The 15,258-nt window shown below is 54.7% G+C and overlaps 1 protein-coding gene across 1 annotated transcript in view; it reads right to left on the reverse strand.

Moving 5' to 3' along the window:
• Positions 1 to 14,875, reverse strand: part of SMAD6 (SMAD family member 6) — a 75,002-nt gene extending 60,127 nt beyond the window's left edge. The window contains exons 1-3 of the mRNA XM_030875185.2: positions 13,070 to 14,875; positions 5,358 to 5,414; positions 1,403 to 1,480 (exon numbers count right to left, since the gene is read on the reverse strand). Coding sequence (XP_030731045.2) covers positions 1,403 to 1,480; positions 5,358 to 5,414; positions 13,070 to 13,877 — 943 coding nt within the window. The 5' untranslated portion in view covers positions 13,878 to 14,875. The remainder of the gene's footprint in view (positions 1 to 1,402; positions 1,481 to 5,357; positions 5,415 to 13,069) is intronic.
• Positions 14,876 to 15,258: the final 383 nt, after the last annotated feature.

The following is a 15,258-nucleotide window of genomic DNA, read 5'->3' on the forward strand; positions in this document are numbered from 1 at the left end:
CCAGAAGGCAAGTGGGACCCAGAAGCCCTAGACCCCAGTACCAGCTGCGCCATAAGCTCTACTGTACCCCTGGGCAAGTCACTTCCTGCTCTGGTTTCTAGTTTCTCTATCTTCGAAACAGACGTACTCTTGTGATCTCCCACGGCTGTGATGGAACATGGAACGGATGGGGAAGGGCTCTGGACACGGGGACTGGACAGGCAGCCCTGAGCAGCCAACACTGTGACACCCGTAGAGGCGTGGGAAGAGTATGGCAGGAATGACAGAGCTTCATGCGAAATAAGTTCACTGGAGGTACATCCAGCCCTTGCAGAGAAGTGGGGGACAGAACAGTGGTCAGAAGCACAGTGACATAGTGGCAAATGGCTCTGCTCCTACGCGACCCTGGGCAAGTCACTTTACTGCTCTTCTGAGATGATGCTTCTCAAGGGGCCCGAGTATAGGATGTGGCCCAAAGTAAACACTCAGTAGATAGCTACAATGACTGTTGTTGCCATTATGACAGGGTGTGGGGTCCGGGGAGGACGGCTCAGATGCAGGCAAACACAGGCCTTCTCAAAGCAGCCAACACAGGCTGCTGGGGAAGCATCTCCCGCCCGAGCGGCTGTCACCCAACGCAGCACAGAGCCAGGCCACAAGCCCCAGCTGTCCTCACAGCGCACCCTACCCGCCATGCTCCCAAAAGACCCCACAGATCTCAGCACTTGAGCCCCTCCTGGCCCTCGAAGCCCCCGGGTCACCACCAACATGTCATTTCTCAAGGAAAGCTTGATTCAGGTGTTCCCCAGAACGTGAGGGTCCCTATTGCCAAGTCTTAAATGTGGGAAGTAGGGGAGGCTCCAAATCAGGGTTCTCTCTGCTTCCTAGCCCAGCACCCAGTGCTCAGGGAGAGACACGGAAACCACCACCAGCCTCTGGAAAACTCCTCGCTTGCTAGACTCTCCCCCATGATCGTTCTACCCACTCCATTTCCCCCTCTTCTGACCCTGCGCATCGGTCCTTCCCCAGAGCAGGGACAGAAGGAGAAACCCAAGAAGACAAACGTAAACAAACACGTCCATTTTGCTGCCTCTCAGCCAGCTTGGGGAGAGGATCTCTCGCAAAATCGGGATGGAGAACTGGGCTGGGTTTTTATCATGTCCACAAGAGAAAACTGGTCAGAGCATGGATTGCCAGGCACTTGAAAAGTTCTCATCCTTAGTCCTCATTCATACAGATTGTTCTTAACCCCAAGAACACCTGTGATGAAGACCCTGGCAGTCTTCTCCTCGAGGGGTGGGAGGCCCAGGGAAAAGAAAAGGAGGGGGGACATCAACAAGACCTCCGTCAGGCCCCTGCCACTTGTCCCCCTCCTATAAAGTTCAACACAATGGCAACATGCAGGGAAAAAAGAAATGCCAACCTGAGAATTCACCCGGAGCCGTGATGAGGGAATTGGTGGCCTCCGTTTCAGTGTAAGACAATGTGGAATCAGATAGATCTACAGGAGGAAAGAGAAAGAGAACTTAAGTTGGCTGTGGGGTGTTCCTCTCTTCTTTCTCAAGGCAGCATGTCCCCCACAACTTTCTTCTGCCACTCCCCGCCCCAAGATCGCACGAGACCAGGCCAGCCAACCCTGGAACCCTTCTGGAAAATGCTGGCTGCTGCAGCCCTGGCACCTGAAAAAGTTTCAATTGCTCTGGCCACAGAAATAACCCAAGTTCAGGGGACCGAGCAAGTAGTAACTTGGAGCCTTCTTGGGTAAGGTTAAATTAAGCCCCTAAACAATTCATAGCTGCTGTACTTAATTACAACCATTAAAATTCTTGAAGTTGTTCCTTCTTGCTTCCTTCCTTCCTTCCTTCCTCCCTCTGGAGCTGGGGAAACTCTGTTTTAACAAGTTACCAGCCATCCTCACTCTGTCCCGCTTACACCCCTCTAATTAAGGGCTCAAGCATTTGCTCCCAGATTAACTTTTCTCTCTCTCCCCTCCCCCACCCTCACATCCAAACCCACTCCCAGAGCAACTTTCAATGTCTAGACTATTTTTTTCTTTTCTTTTTTTTTTCAAGGCGTTCATTGTTGTTTAAATAGTTTTAAGTACCTCACATGGCGTGCGCTATTTGTTTTCCCCTGTCTGCAGTGCACTTAGATGGGGAAGGGAAATTCTTTTGCACGTTTTCTCTTGAACGCTGAGCTATTAGTGGGACAAGCGGATGCCTTGGGGGGCAGGCCGACTTGGAAAGTTTTTCCTGGGCCTCTGCCTCTGCTACCAGTAACGGGGTGCTGTCCCCGTTAAGGGACAGGCCTGTCCAGGAGATGGAAGGCATGTTCTTTCTGTGAGGCTTGTAGTATCTTTCATCTTCTCACCCAGCACAACCCAGATGTGGCTCGGCTGGTCCCACCTGGCTCAGGAGAGCCACTCCAAGCTGGGGAAGCCTGGCACAAAAACCGTTAGCCTAGGCCCTAGCTAGCTAGAATTCCATTCGATCCTGTAGGAATTTTTTCCTTCTACCACGTGGCCTGGGGAGCGGGAAGATGAAACCTTAAACAATTTGGCCTTTTTCTTTTTCTTTCTTTCTCGTCTCCCACTTGCCAGATGCTGACTGGGTGTTCCGGGTTTTATTTTGTTTTTTTGGTTTTATGTGATCACAGTGGCTTAGAAGTGAAATGACTTTTTGTTTATGAAAAACTAACAATGCAAGGAAAAGAAAATAATACAAAAAATAACTCGGGCTGTTTATCGGGGCCTGAAAAAGTTATCTGCTGGTCAAATGTGTTTGGAGGAAAATAGGGACAGATGGAAAATTTCTTTAAAAGAAGATAATAACCTCCGTGCTTAAGTGGGAACCTCTTTGCTTTTCAGACCTAATCTTCCCCAAGTGTTCAGGCCCCAAGTCTTGCTGCCACTTATTGTCCGAAGTAGCAACACCCCAGGCTGAACCCTGTTTCTTAGTGAACCGCTGTGGAGCCAACACAGACAGCTTGATGAACGTTCCAGGAGTGGGGGTGATGGGTGTTTTCCATCCTTCGCAGCTATAAGTCCCTGCCACGCACTCTCCAAACGTTCACGTCTAGTGCTTCTAGTGAGGCCCTACGAGGCTGCTGTAGAAAAAGAACACTCCAACCTTGGTCACTGCTCGAGCCCCAAGGAAGAACCTCATCTGGAAGCCGGAGCCCCAGGTTCGAGTCCCGCTTCCACTCTTACTCAGCAAAATCAGGGGTCACCAGCTTTGCCTGCAAAGGGCCCCGTAGTGACTATTTTCAGCTGTGTGAGCTCTACAATCTCCATCGCAACTATCCACCTCTGCTGCTGTCCTGCGGAAGCGGCCACAGACAATACAGCCGGGTTCCAGCAGAACTTTGTTATGGACTCTGAAATTTGAATTTCATATAGTTTTCACATGTCACAAAAGACATGCTTCTGCTTTTGGTGGTTTTTTTTTTTTCTTAACCGTTTTAAAAAGTAAAAACCACTCTTAGCTCAAGAGCCACACAAAAACAAATGGTGGCCTGTCGTTTCTGGACCCTTGAGCTGTATGACCACCAGCAAGTGTCACTTCCTCTTTCTCCGTCGCAGTTGTCCCATTTGTAAAATAACGGGGACACCTGCTGATTTCCAAATGGTCACTTTGCCCCGCTGGATGGAGTCCTGATTTCTGTGGCTTTATCACCGGCTGACCCACGATTCCTTGGGGCAATGATCCTTGACATTCAAGCTCAGGTGCTACACTTACTACGAATGTTTGAGGGTTTTCCTTTTCCTCTACGAGAATGAGGGATCTTCTAAGCGACTAGTGCAATTATGTTAACTTAAAAAATGCTGGGCTTCCCTGGTGGCGCAGTGGTTGAGAGTCCGCCTGCCGATGCAGGGGACACGGGTTCGTGCCCCGGTCCGGGAGGATCCCACATGCCGAGGAGCGGCTGGGCCCGTGAGCCATGGCCGCTGAGGCTGCGCGTCCGGAGCCTGTGCTCCGCAACGGGAGAGGCCACAGCAGTGAGAGGCCCGCGTACCGCAAAAAAGAAAAAAAAAAAGAAAAATGCTGAGACGGGCCTGGGAGGGAAGGATGGGGAACCGCTGAGCTGAACAGGGGCTGCTCTGGGTTTCCGCCTCAGCCCCACTACTCATCAGCTGGGCGGTTCTCCCTGACCTTCGGCCTGATTCCTTGTCTACAAAGTGACAGGGTCCCACCAGATGATCACTCCAGTTCCCCGGAGAACTAAATGAAGCTCCTCCATCCACGGTGTGACCGTACTTCAGGAAAAACAATGAGGAAGTTGCCATCGTTAAGCCACTGACTCATACACCGTCATGGGACAGCCTCTGTCCTCCTAGACTGAGAAGGACAAACTCCTGAAGGGACCCGGTGGGCACTCCTGTCTCCACAGGGGGGCCTGGAAGGAAAACTGGACTGGATGCCTCAGAGTTTATGACACTTAGAAGTGACCTCCCAGATGATGCTGACACACGCTACCGGGAAGAGGCCTTTACCAAAAACAAAACAAAACCCACTTTTTGTGGTCACTGGTGGAATGTGTCAGCATCAGTGCCACGCCATCTGACATTTAAAGCTCGAGGCCCACGGCAGCTACCCACGGTAGTCCCAACGGTCACAAAGTCACTCTCCCGGTACTATTCAGGCCATACTCACCCCACCACTGGGATTCTCCACTGGAGGAACCAGGAGGGCCAGGAAATGAGCCATTTCTACTTTTAAAACCACATGCATCTACCCCAGCGTACGGGCTGCTCATTTAGCCCCAAGGCTTTACAGAAAACACGTTCTACCTCTGAATGGGCCCTGCCCACAATGACACTACCACTGAGGGGTACCCTCCATGCCAGGGGCTTGGTGTACCAAGACACTTGCTTTCTAAACGTTCCAGCTGTTGTTTCTGCCCAGGTGAACTTTTTGGCTTAAAAGCGGGGGTGGGAAACATATAGCTCGTCTCAACAGTGACCGTGCTCAGCCTATCTGTCATAGTGCTAATTAATACACACCAAAGGAGAACCACGTAAGGCTGGGAGGGAAGGAGAGGAAAAGAGACAGAAACATCAACCCACCAGCATCAACAAGATGTTGAAGCTGAAACCCATTCGTCTCCCACAAGCCCATGGTTAAAGGTCACAGAGAGGTTAATGATGAGCGAGGAATTTCAAGACGTAAATAGCTCGCTGCAAAGGCACTGCAAAGGCTGGGTCGGCTCTGGCCCAACCGGGGTTGTGTTTGTAAAACTTCACCCACCCCATTTCAAAGGCAACCAGGCTGGTGATCCCTCCCTCCCCTCCTTCTCTGGCCCTTCAGCACTGAGGCAGGGCCCTGTGGGAGCCTGGGAAGGAGGCACCTCCCCAAAGGTCAGAAGGAGGACACACTTACCCAGTGGCTTGTACTCGTCGCGAGGAGACAGCCGAGAGTAGGGGGGTGGTGGTGATTCTGGAAGACAGGAGACAACATGTCACTGCTGGGATGGGAGAGTTCACACATGGGGGTTCTACCTGCTTTTGATTATTGGTTTCCTCAAATAATAAACCCAGCTCCCAGGAACCCAGCACCTCTGCTGCCGCAGTCCCCTGGAACAGCACTGGCCAACAGGGAAAGCCACAAACTTGGGGTACAGACCTGGGCTCAATCCCTGCTCTGTCACCTTTGGCTGTGTGACCTCAGGCAAGTTACCTCACCTCTCTGAGCCTGTTTCCTCAGCTCTAAAATGGGGACAATAATCATAGAGACCTCCCAGGTTTGCCAGGAGGGCAAAAGGAAATAATGTATGTAAAATGCTCAATACAGCTCTTGGTACTGAAGAAAAATACCTCCACAAACAGTAACTATTGTTATTATAATGAGAGAAACAGGGGTACAGGGAAAGTCAAAGCTAAGGTGGCCTGTTAAAATACAGGATGCTTGGTTAAAGTTGAATTTTGGATATACATGGCATAAACTTTTAGCATAAGTATGTCCCTTGCAATATCTGGGACATACTTATACTAAAATATTATGCGCTGTTTACCTGAAATTCAAACTTAACAGGGAATTCTGTAATTTTCTTTGCTAAGTTTGGCAACTCTAGTCAGAACTGACTGACTGCAGAGGCCCACATAGACAGAGGAGCTCCCTTTCAAACAAATTACATTAGAGCAAATGACCTTCAGGGCAAGGAGGAGGACATGACTGGTTGGAACCCAAGAAGCCAAATCCAGCTCCCCCAATGGGAGACCTTAAACCAGTCACTGCCAGCTCTTGGCCTCAGTCTCCCCCTCTGTAAAGAGAAGGGGTGGTACACACAATCTCCGTGGCCTTCCAGATCAGACCCTCTGCGATTCTTTATTGTCTATGGTATTTTTCTTTGGGTTTCCTTTCATTTGCCTAAAATACTTGTCCTTAAAAACATATACTTTGTCTTCAGAAGAATTCCTTAGGCCTCTTGCTTTCTGGGAAGTAACAATTTGCTTAACTAAGTAACAATTTGCACGAATGAAATGACCCTTCATTTTCCTTAAAAGAAACTAAAGGCCATCAAATCGCAAACTAAAACAAACTCTCAGTGGTAGTAAAGTGGTAATAACTATTATTAGGCAGGTATCAGGAATGACACAAGGGGTAATAAGTGTTTTGCACAATTATAATAAGGCACAATTAGTCGCAGGAGCAGGCAGCTTCACCTCTTCCCCACCCCGGCTTTTCCAGCTAGAAATGACTTCAACAAAGTGAAGGCGCTGCAGTCTAAAAACAGGGAATCTTTTGTGGACTGGAGTTAGGGAGAAGGAAAATGAATCATGGATTAGCCACTGGGAGCGAAGCAAACATTTGCTGAATGTGTACCCTGTGTCTCTCTCTGTGCTGGGACCTTTCAATTTCATTCATTGTATTTTATTCTTTTGGACCTTAGGTACAGAGTGGTTAATCATGCTCATTGGGTGCCTATTTTCATTTCCTCCTTTCTTAAAAATAAATAAGATGACCATTATCATTCCCATTTCACAGATGAGAAGACTGACTTGCCCACTGTTCCCCAGCCAATCATGGTGGAGCTGGGATTTGAGCCCAGGCCTGACTCTGCTCTACACCCCAATGAGACAGGCAGTCAAGAGGCACCCTATCTTCTACCCCTTCATCCCAGCTGGGTCTGGTACATCATATGCACAGAAAGCGTTCAGTAAACAGATGTGGACAAAGACAATGGTGACAAGGATAATGGTAAAGTTGGGGGCATCAGTGGACGAAAGTGTGGAGAAAGAGGACCTATGGGGCCAAAAGGGTGACCCAAAGGAGACCTCAAACAAGACTCAAAGAGGGGGGCTATTTGCCTTCAGTAGGAGCCCCCTTATCCACCAGTCTTGGAGGGGCTACAGACCAGACTCTCAGGACAAGAGGCAAAATACAGGTAGGGCTAGCACTCCACAGGGAAAGAGAATTGAAGCCAATGCTCCCACTGTACAGAGGAGAAGACTGAGGCCTGAAGAGTAGAAGTGACTCCTTGAGGGCCAGACAGGGAGCTGGTGTAGAGGCAGAACCAGAGGCCAGGTATCCTGACCCCCAGCCTCATGTCCTTTCCACTACCCCACTAACTAATCAGAAGGTCTGCAACTCCTGTGTCCAGGTTCCTCTTGCAAACATCTAATTGGCTGAGGCCCAGGCCATACATAGTAGGGAGCTCTGGACATCTGCCCCCAGATCTGCCCCCCAAAGTGAAACCTGGCAGCAATGGGCTGTGGAAGCTGGAGTCAAGCCACTGTAATCAACCCCAGCATCTCTGCCTGGGGCTGCTTACCAGCAGGGGGGGGGCGGGGGGGACGGGGGCGGGAAGCTCATGAAGATCCCCCTCACAGGAGCCGTCTGGGCCTTGAGTGACACCCACCACCCATGCCCACACCTGGGCTGGGGGCTCTAATGCATGAGTGAGACAGAAAGCCAATCTACAGACTTGGGACATCAGACACACCCGCCAGTGAGGAACTGCAAAGCTTTCAGGAGGGACTCTACCAGCACCCACACCCCCCTTCGTTCCAGCAAAACGATCTGCACAGAGATTGGAAGCACATCACTAACTTCCATCCTAGGCAAGTAAAAAGGAGACTGCACCCCAAGACACGGGGATTTAGAATGTCAGAGGTCCCCCCCAACTCAATTCCTTATTTTAACTGATGGGGCAAGTGGGGTGGAGGGAGGTAAAGGGCCCACCCAAGACCACACAGGGAGGCAGGAGATGTTATCCTTCTTCAGCTGAACAAAGGGGGAGGCCAGTTCAGGACCAACAGCAAGTTACTTTTTAAAAAAAACAACAGAGTTATCATTCACATACCTTAAGATCTACTCTTTTAAAATATACAATTCAGTGGTTCTTAGTACATTCAGAGTTGTGAGACCAATACCACCAACTAATTACAGAACATTTTCATCACCCCAAAAGGAACCCTGCCCCATTCACAGTCGGTCCCTACTCCCCCAACTCCCAAACCTCAGGCAACCACAAATCTACTGACTCTCCTCGCGGGTTTGCCTATTCTGGACGTTTCACACAAATGGATTCCTACAACAGAAGGCCTTTTGTGTCTGGCTTCTTTCACTTAGCATACTGGTTTCCAGGCTCTGCCACGCTGTCACTTCTATCGTACTTCATTCTTGTTTATGGCTGACTGGTATTCCACTGGGTGACTATAGCACACATTTTGTTTATCCATCTGTCAGCTAATGGACACTCGGACTGTTTCCACCTTTTGGCTCTCAGGAATAACGCTGCTATGAACAACACTGAGGAAGCTTTAACTGGCACCTCGGCCTCACTCCAACACATCCACCCTCCCTCCACAGATCTGGGAGGATGGAGCCCCAGGACATGAACTCAGGTGGGACAAAAGGTCCGAAGAGAAAGTGTAGGCTGCCTCCAGGCCCTCTGTCCACACTCCCGTCTTAGAAGCTATCTCAGTACTTAGAAAAGTTGTGTTGATTTCTAAATAATAACTTAACGTTCTCTAAACTTTAAGGGGAGAACCCTTAGAGCCCTGCAGGCCTCTCAGAAAGAAATGATCATAGGCAGGAGGGAAGGAGGGAGGGAGGGAGGGAGGGAGAAAGAGAGATCAGAAACTCCAGCCCCCCCAGACAGCCAGCCTCAGGCATCAACTTCAGGAATCTCCTCCAACTTCCTTCAGAAGTGAGAGCAGTCAGCCAGGGGCCGAGTGTACCAGAAGGCTAGCGCTCAGCCCAATGCAGCTCAGGCTCTGGTTAGCCCCCAGGGGGGTACTTAGCCTTTCGGGATCTAGACCCTAATTCTAAAGCCAGAAGAGTTCACAGTCTCTCCCACTGCCTGGTAACCTTTCAGTTGAAGACATTACCTTCCACCCCGATCTGTGCAGCCTAGCATCTTGCTTTTAGGAAAGGTCCACGCGCCTCCCTGGACCTCCCAGCTTTCACCCTCCCAAGGGGTGCCCTCCTGGGTGCCTTTCCCCTCCAGCCCCAGGACCTGAAGGCTCAACCCCAAAGCCCAGGGTGGGAAACACAGAAGAGAAGCTCCTGGTGCTTTAAGGCCGGCAGAGCCTAATTGCCCAGATTCCCCCGGCAGCCAGATAAACAGCGCGGCAGGCTGGCGCCGGCAAGAGGCACACTGCACATTATCACCCCTTCCTCACCTCCAAGGAGGAGCTCGGAGGAGCAGGGCGGGCAGGGCCCAGGGGCCGCCAGAGGGGCCGCCAGAGGGGCGGGGCGGGGGCTTGGAAGCCCAACTTGAAATTGATCTCATTTCAAAGGGATAATGCCAGGCCAAATAAAAGGAAAACTTTCTAGCCCATTCTAATTCCTATAGTCCTGGCCTGGGAACCCTGTGTTTTCCTAGGCGGCCTCCTCCAGTCGTTTAGAAGTTCTCTCTCGCTCCGTCTCTCTTTCCCTGGCGCAATTTGGATAATAGTAATTTACTGAATATAATTACAGAAAAAAAAAAAGTGGTGAAGCAAAGAGCAGGAGATTTATTCCAAAGTTAATGGATACTTTCAGGAGAAAGGATCTCTATAAACACAGGTTAGAACTGTGATTAAAGTATTTCTCCACATTTCCGTCCACATAGGCACCAAGCTCAGCGAACTGGCTTTTCCAGGGACAGAAAGATACACCAGAGGGAGGGAAAGCTAGGGCCTGACTCCCACGGGAGCGGGAAGCCCAGGGCAGAGCTGGGCACACAGGACCCCACTTTCTGAGACAAGCATGGGGGAGAGGGCAGGCCTGTGTCACCTGGAATCCTCCCAGCAGACCCTCAGAGATTCTGTTCACCACTCCCTCGCTTTACAGATGAGAAAAGAGGCCCAAAGAGGGGAATTGGCCCCAATGCCCCAAAGCAAGTTGAAAGATGGAGCAAGGTTTGCCCTGAGCAGCAGGGGGCCGCACTGCCCAGAAAGGGGCCGTCTCACTAGGGATCCCTGTGGGGGCCTGGGGGGCACTGGGGAGCCGGTGGGTGTCCCTCAGTTGGCCCGCTGGGTGTTCCAGCGTACTCTCTATGGGTGTACCTGCCCCAGTGCCCCAGCCCTCTCCCCCAGAGCCCGGGAAGGAGCAGTCTCCTTATCAGGACGCGCACGGCTGAGCTCCAGCTATGCACCCGCCCAGCTCCGGGAGCCAGGCTGGCGGCCAGGAGGCGGCGGTGGGGTGGACAGCAAAGGGCTCCCCCAGTCCTCAGTCCAGGCGGCCCAAGCCATCAGGCATGGGATGGAGCAAGAGGGTCAGCGTGGTGCCTACCGGAAACTCTTCCCAGACCACCAGTGCTCCCAACGGCCCCCGGGGTGGCTTGAACGGGGTGTGGGGGGGCGGGGCTTCGGCAAACGAAGTAGCAGGAGAACAGGCACAGTCCCTGCAACAGCGCCTCCTTCTGGGAGGAGGAGAGGAGTCACGTGCCAATGCTTAGTCTGGAATTTGAGGTGGAGAACGTTTCTAGAGCCGCCTGCACTGACCCACAGAGAGACTACTCCTCGAAGGTCAAGTTGTCGATACCGGCCGGGCAGAGCCTAGGACCAGGTCTATGGGTCAGAACCATTCCACTGCAGTTTGCCCATCAACTTAAAACTGCTCAAGGCCACCAAACTCAAACCAAGACCCAAGCTGACTTATCCAAGGAGTATGGGCAGGGTGGGTCCTGCCTGTCTCCAGTTTTCTTTACCCCACCCCTTCCCACCCTCACACCTGAGCCTGCCTGGTACCCTGACTCCCAGCAGGCCCTCTCCTCCTCCCCCTCGACACCCACCTCCCCTTACCCATCCATCCTCCAAGGCCCCGCTCCAGGTTAGAGCTGTGAGGCTCCTAGAGGTGCTCCTGTTACATGCACACCCCACAGTGCTCTGAGAGTTCAGACCCTCTGGCCTGGCCCTGCTCCCCCCATCTCTGTCCCAACTCTCCCCCCCCCCACCACAACCCGAAGATTCTGTTTCCTGAGGGCATGGATCCTACTCATATTTCCACTCTCCCCACTACAGCACCCAGCATGCTGCCTGGCACAGAGTAAGTGCTCAACAAATATTCCCTAGCAGACTGATGTGGTGAGAGAGAAAATGCCCAGCGGGGCCTTCTAGAAGAGCAGAGGGGCCCCCACCAATTCTCTCCTCCTGAAAACGAGACCAGGGACAGGGCAACCACAAACAGGGCCCTCCTCCTCAGAGGCAGGGAGGAGCCAGGGTGGAAGAGGAGAGAAAGCCACTTCCAGGGAAAGCTGTCAGAAGAAGAACAAGGAACACAGAAAGCCCGCAGAGGGCCACAGGCCAGCGACTGCCCAAAGCCCCTGAGAATCAGGCCTGGAGTCGACCATGCGGGGCGCAGGGCAGCCAGATCAATGCTGCCTCTCCCCACCCCAGCCCCCATCAGTGCTCTCTCTTCAGGAACCACCAGTGAGGCACCGTCCTTCCCCTCCAGCCACCACCCCAGACACCAACAAGACACCTGGGACCAATCCATGCTTCTAGCCCCACCCTCCCCTTCCATGCTGGGAGTCAGGAGACCTGTGTGATCTGACCCTCTTAAATGCCCCCAGGCTGGGTGCTGCCTCTCTCCAGAGGAGCCAGGCCAGAGGAACTCAGAGCCTGCCCAGGCCCAACAGTCTATAACCCTCAGAGAGTCCCATCCCTGCAGAACCCCCAGTGCCACTTAAGATGCATACACCCAGAAGATGCTACAGGCTAAAAATGTGTGATCCCTGCAGTGCAAGGGAAGGGGGCGCTGGGGTGTGTGTGTGAGGATGCAAGCTTCCGGCCTGCCTGGAGTCTCCTTCTGTCCTCACCTCTGCTACAACACCCAGGGCCTGCTCAGGTAAGCAAGACTGGGTAGATGGTGTGTGCAGAAAAATCCCAAGAAGAGGACAAAGAAGGGGGGCAGTTCTCAAAAGTACTAAAATATCCAGCTTCCTTCCCTACCTAGACACCTCCAGGACCCTCAGCTCTCTAGAAAAGCTGGGCACAGGATTGAGAATGACGATGACAGAAGGTCCTGGCATTGGACACCCAAGGGATGCTGGCAACAATCAAGAGGCAAGAGAGCAAGAGGGTGGTCTCCACTCTGAGGAGGGTTACCCCGCAAAAGCTTTGCTCCTCAGTATAGACAGGAACAAGTAGGACAGTTTACAAACACTTTGGACTCTAGCCATGAACTGCCTACACCCAATTTCACGACATATATCTACCTGGATACGACAAAGCATAATATACCGTAGGTCCAGGCATATGCACACAAATGCTACAGGCCCGGGCACGGACTGGGGGTAAATGGGCTTGGAGGAGGGGGGCGCTCAAGTCTTTGGCCTCTTCTAGACCTGCCCTCCTCTTCCACCGTCTGGAAAGCCGGAGCCTGCCTCAGGTCCCTTTAGCTGAAGAGAAAACTCCAACGCGCACCCTTCTGAGTTTGCCGGAGCCTTAAGACGAAGTTGCCGTGTGCGCCCACATCCCCACTCCCCGGCTTTCCTGCCAGCGTCAGGCGCCTCCACTGGGAGCTCCCAAGCTCCAGGGGCACCCGGGGGAGCACCCTCAGCTCCGCCCGCCCGCCCGCCAGAGGTGTCAAGGAGAGACAGGAGGCCGCGGAAGGGGGCGGGAAGGGAAACCCCGAGGGCCCGCCGGGCGCGGCGCGCTCACCTGGCCCGCAGAGCCGGCTGAAGTGGTAGGGGTTGCAGCACACGGTGGGGCCGTCGGCGGCGGCGGCGAAGCTGTGGCAGCCGCACAGGGGCTTGAGCTCCACGGCGTGCTGCAGGTCGGGCCAGCGGAAGAGGCGGCCGAGCAGCAGCTGCGGCGGCGCGGGCTGGCCGCCCAGGCGGAGGTCGGCGCGCGGCACCAGCACGCAGCCGCCCGGCACGCCGCCGCGGGACTCCACCGCCTCCAGCAGCGTGTCCAGCGAGCGCTCCTTGAGCCGCTTCAGCAGCGAGTACGTGACCGTCTTGAGCTCCTGCTCGAGCAGCAGCAGCCGCGAGCGGGCTTCACGACTCCGCCCGCCGCCCGTCGGCTCCAGGGCCGCCCCGGCCAGGGGGTCGCCGGCGTCCCGGGGCGCGCCGGCGGCGTCCCGCTCCGAGAAAAGACAGCAGGTCACCGTCTCGCAATCACTTTCGGGCAGCCAGCCCCGGCCTCCCGGCTCCGCCACGTCCAGCGGGGAGCCCCCAGAGCCGGCCCCCGGCTCCGACATGGGCCTCGGGGGGCCCCCTGCGCGCCGGCGCCTCCCAGCGCCCTGGGCGCCTCGCTGTCCCACCGCGTCCCGGGGCCGCCTCAGGGCTACCGGGCGGACTTCGGGGCGGCCGCAGCCTCCGCCTTCTCGTGCCCGCGGGGCCGGCTCAGCTCGGCTGCCCACGCTCCCATCCTCGTCGCCGCCGCCGCCGCTGCCTTCCTCCCGGTCGGGGACCACACGACTTCGCCAAAGTCGCCGCACCAGCCCCGAGCGTTTGGACCTGAACATACGATATCCTTTGGCGCCGGGGGTGGGGGGGAGGCGGTCTCCGGTTACCGGGGGTCCGTTTCCTCAGCGAGGCGCCGGCTGCGCGAGCCGCAGCCCCACATGAAGCTCTGCCGCCGGGCGCCGTGCAGACCGCGCACAGCCTGTCGTCGAAGGGGCGCCGCAGGGCTGCAACATGAGGGAGCTCGCCAGGGCAGGACGGCGGGGAACGCGCGCACGCCGAGCCGCAGTCCGCGCTCGGCCCGCGACTACATGGACCCCGGCGCCCGGGCAGCTCAGTAACTCCAGCCCCGGCGCTTCAGAGGGACTGCAGACTGCGCGCCGCCAGCAAGACCCCGCATGGGCCGGAGAGCCTTCAAAAGTTACGCGGCTGGTCCATGAGCACAAAGCGCTCGCGCCGAACCCCCCAAATGTGTCTGGGAAGCCCTGCCTTTAAAACCCAAGCACTTCACTACATGGGCTTTTCCTGCAGGATCCGAAAGGCAGGCTTGTTGATACCCTCGACTTCCTTCTTACTCCCTGCAGAAAGAAAAAAAGAAAAAGAAAAAAAGGAAAGAAAGAAAAAGAAACCCGAAACAAAACCAAAATCCCTGGAATTGCATGCACGAAAAGCCAACTCCGTCTCAGGTCCCAGGCGCTAGATGCACTTGGAGCGAATTTCTCCAGAACGCGGGTGTCAACACATGAGTGGAAACTGTAAAAATCCCAAAGAGCTGCTGGGAATCCTTAATTAAAAATGCAATCCACCGAGGCAGAGGTCGTAGCCCGCCCCACGCTGCGCTCGGACGCCCCGGACGCTGCGGCTGCAGAGGTCGCCCCCCTCCCCCCTCCACAAAAAGTGCCTCCCGGTGGCCCCGTGGTCCCGGCGAGGTCTGGCGAGGCAGCGCCCGGCGGCTCTTTCTCTCGGCTCGTCTCCCTCGCTCGCTCCCCCGCTCGGCTCTCTCTTTTTTGTTCTCCTCAAACGCACACTGAGGGCCCCCGGAGGAGCGCCGCGGAGTCATTGGCTGCCTCCCATCATATGCCAGTCTAGACACTTTGGCGGCTCCGCGGCGCTGATTGTTGCGCAAACAAGGTTTCAAGTTTCTTAACTCTTAAAGGAGAACACGTCCCATTGCAGGGCCCGAGGCTCCGAGGGGCCGGCTCCCGGGGCGGGCCGAGCCCCGGCCCCCGCCCCACGCTTGCCCCAGCACCCCCGCCTCGGGCCTGACAGCGCCCACGGCCTCCTCTCTGGCTCGCGTGCGCCGCGGGCACGGATGCGAGCGCGCGCTCGCACACACACACACACACGCGGTTACACAAACCACGGGCGGGCTGCTCGAGGGCTCGGCGGACTCTCTAAGACTCGGACACAAACGGGGCGCTTTGCCTTTCCCTGGCTTGTGCA

Source organism: Globicephala melas, chromosome 2 (assembly GCF_963455315.2).
Source record: "Globicephala melas chromosome 2, mGloMel1.2, whole genome shotgun sequence".
Lineage (NCBI taxonomy): Eukaryota > Metazoa > Chordata > Mammalia > Artiodactyla > Delphinidae > Globicephala > Globicephala melas.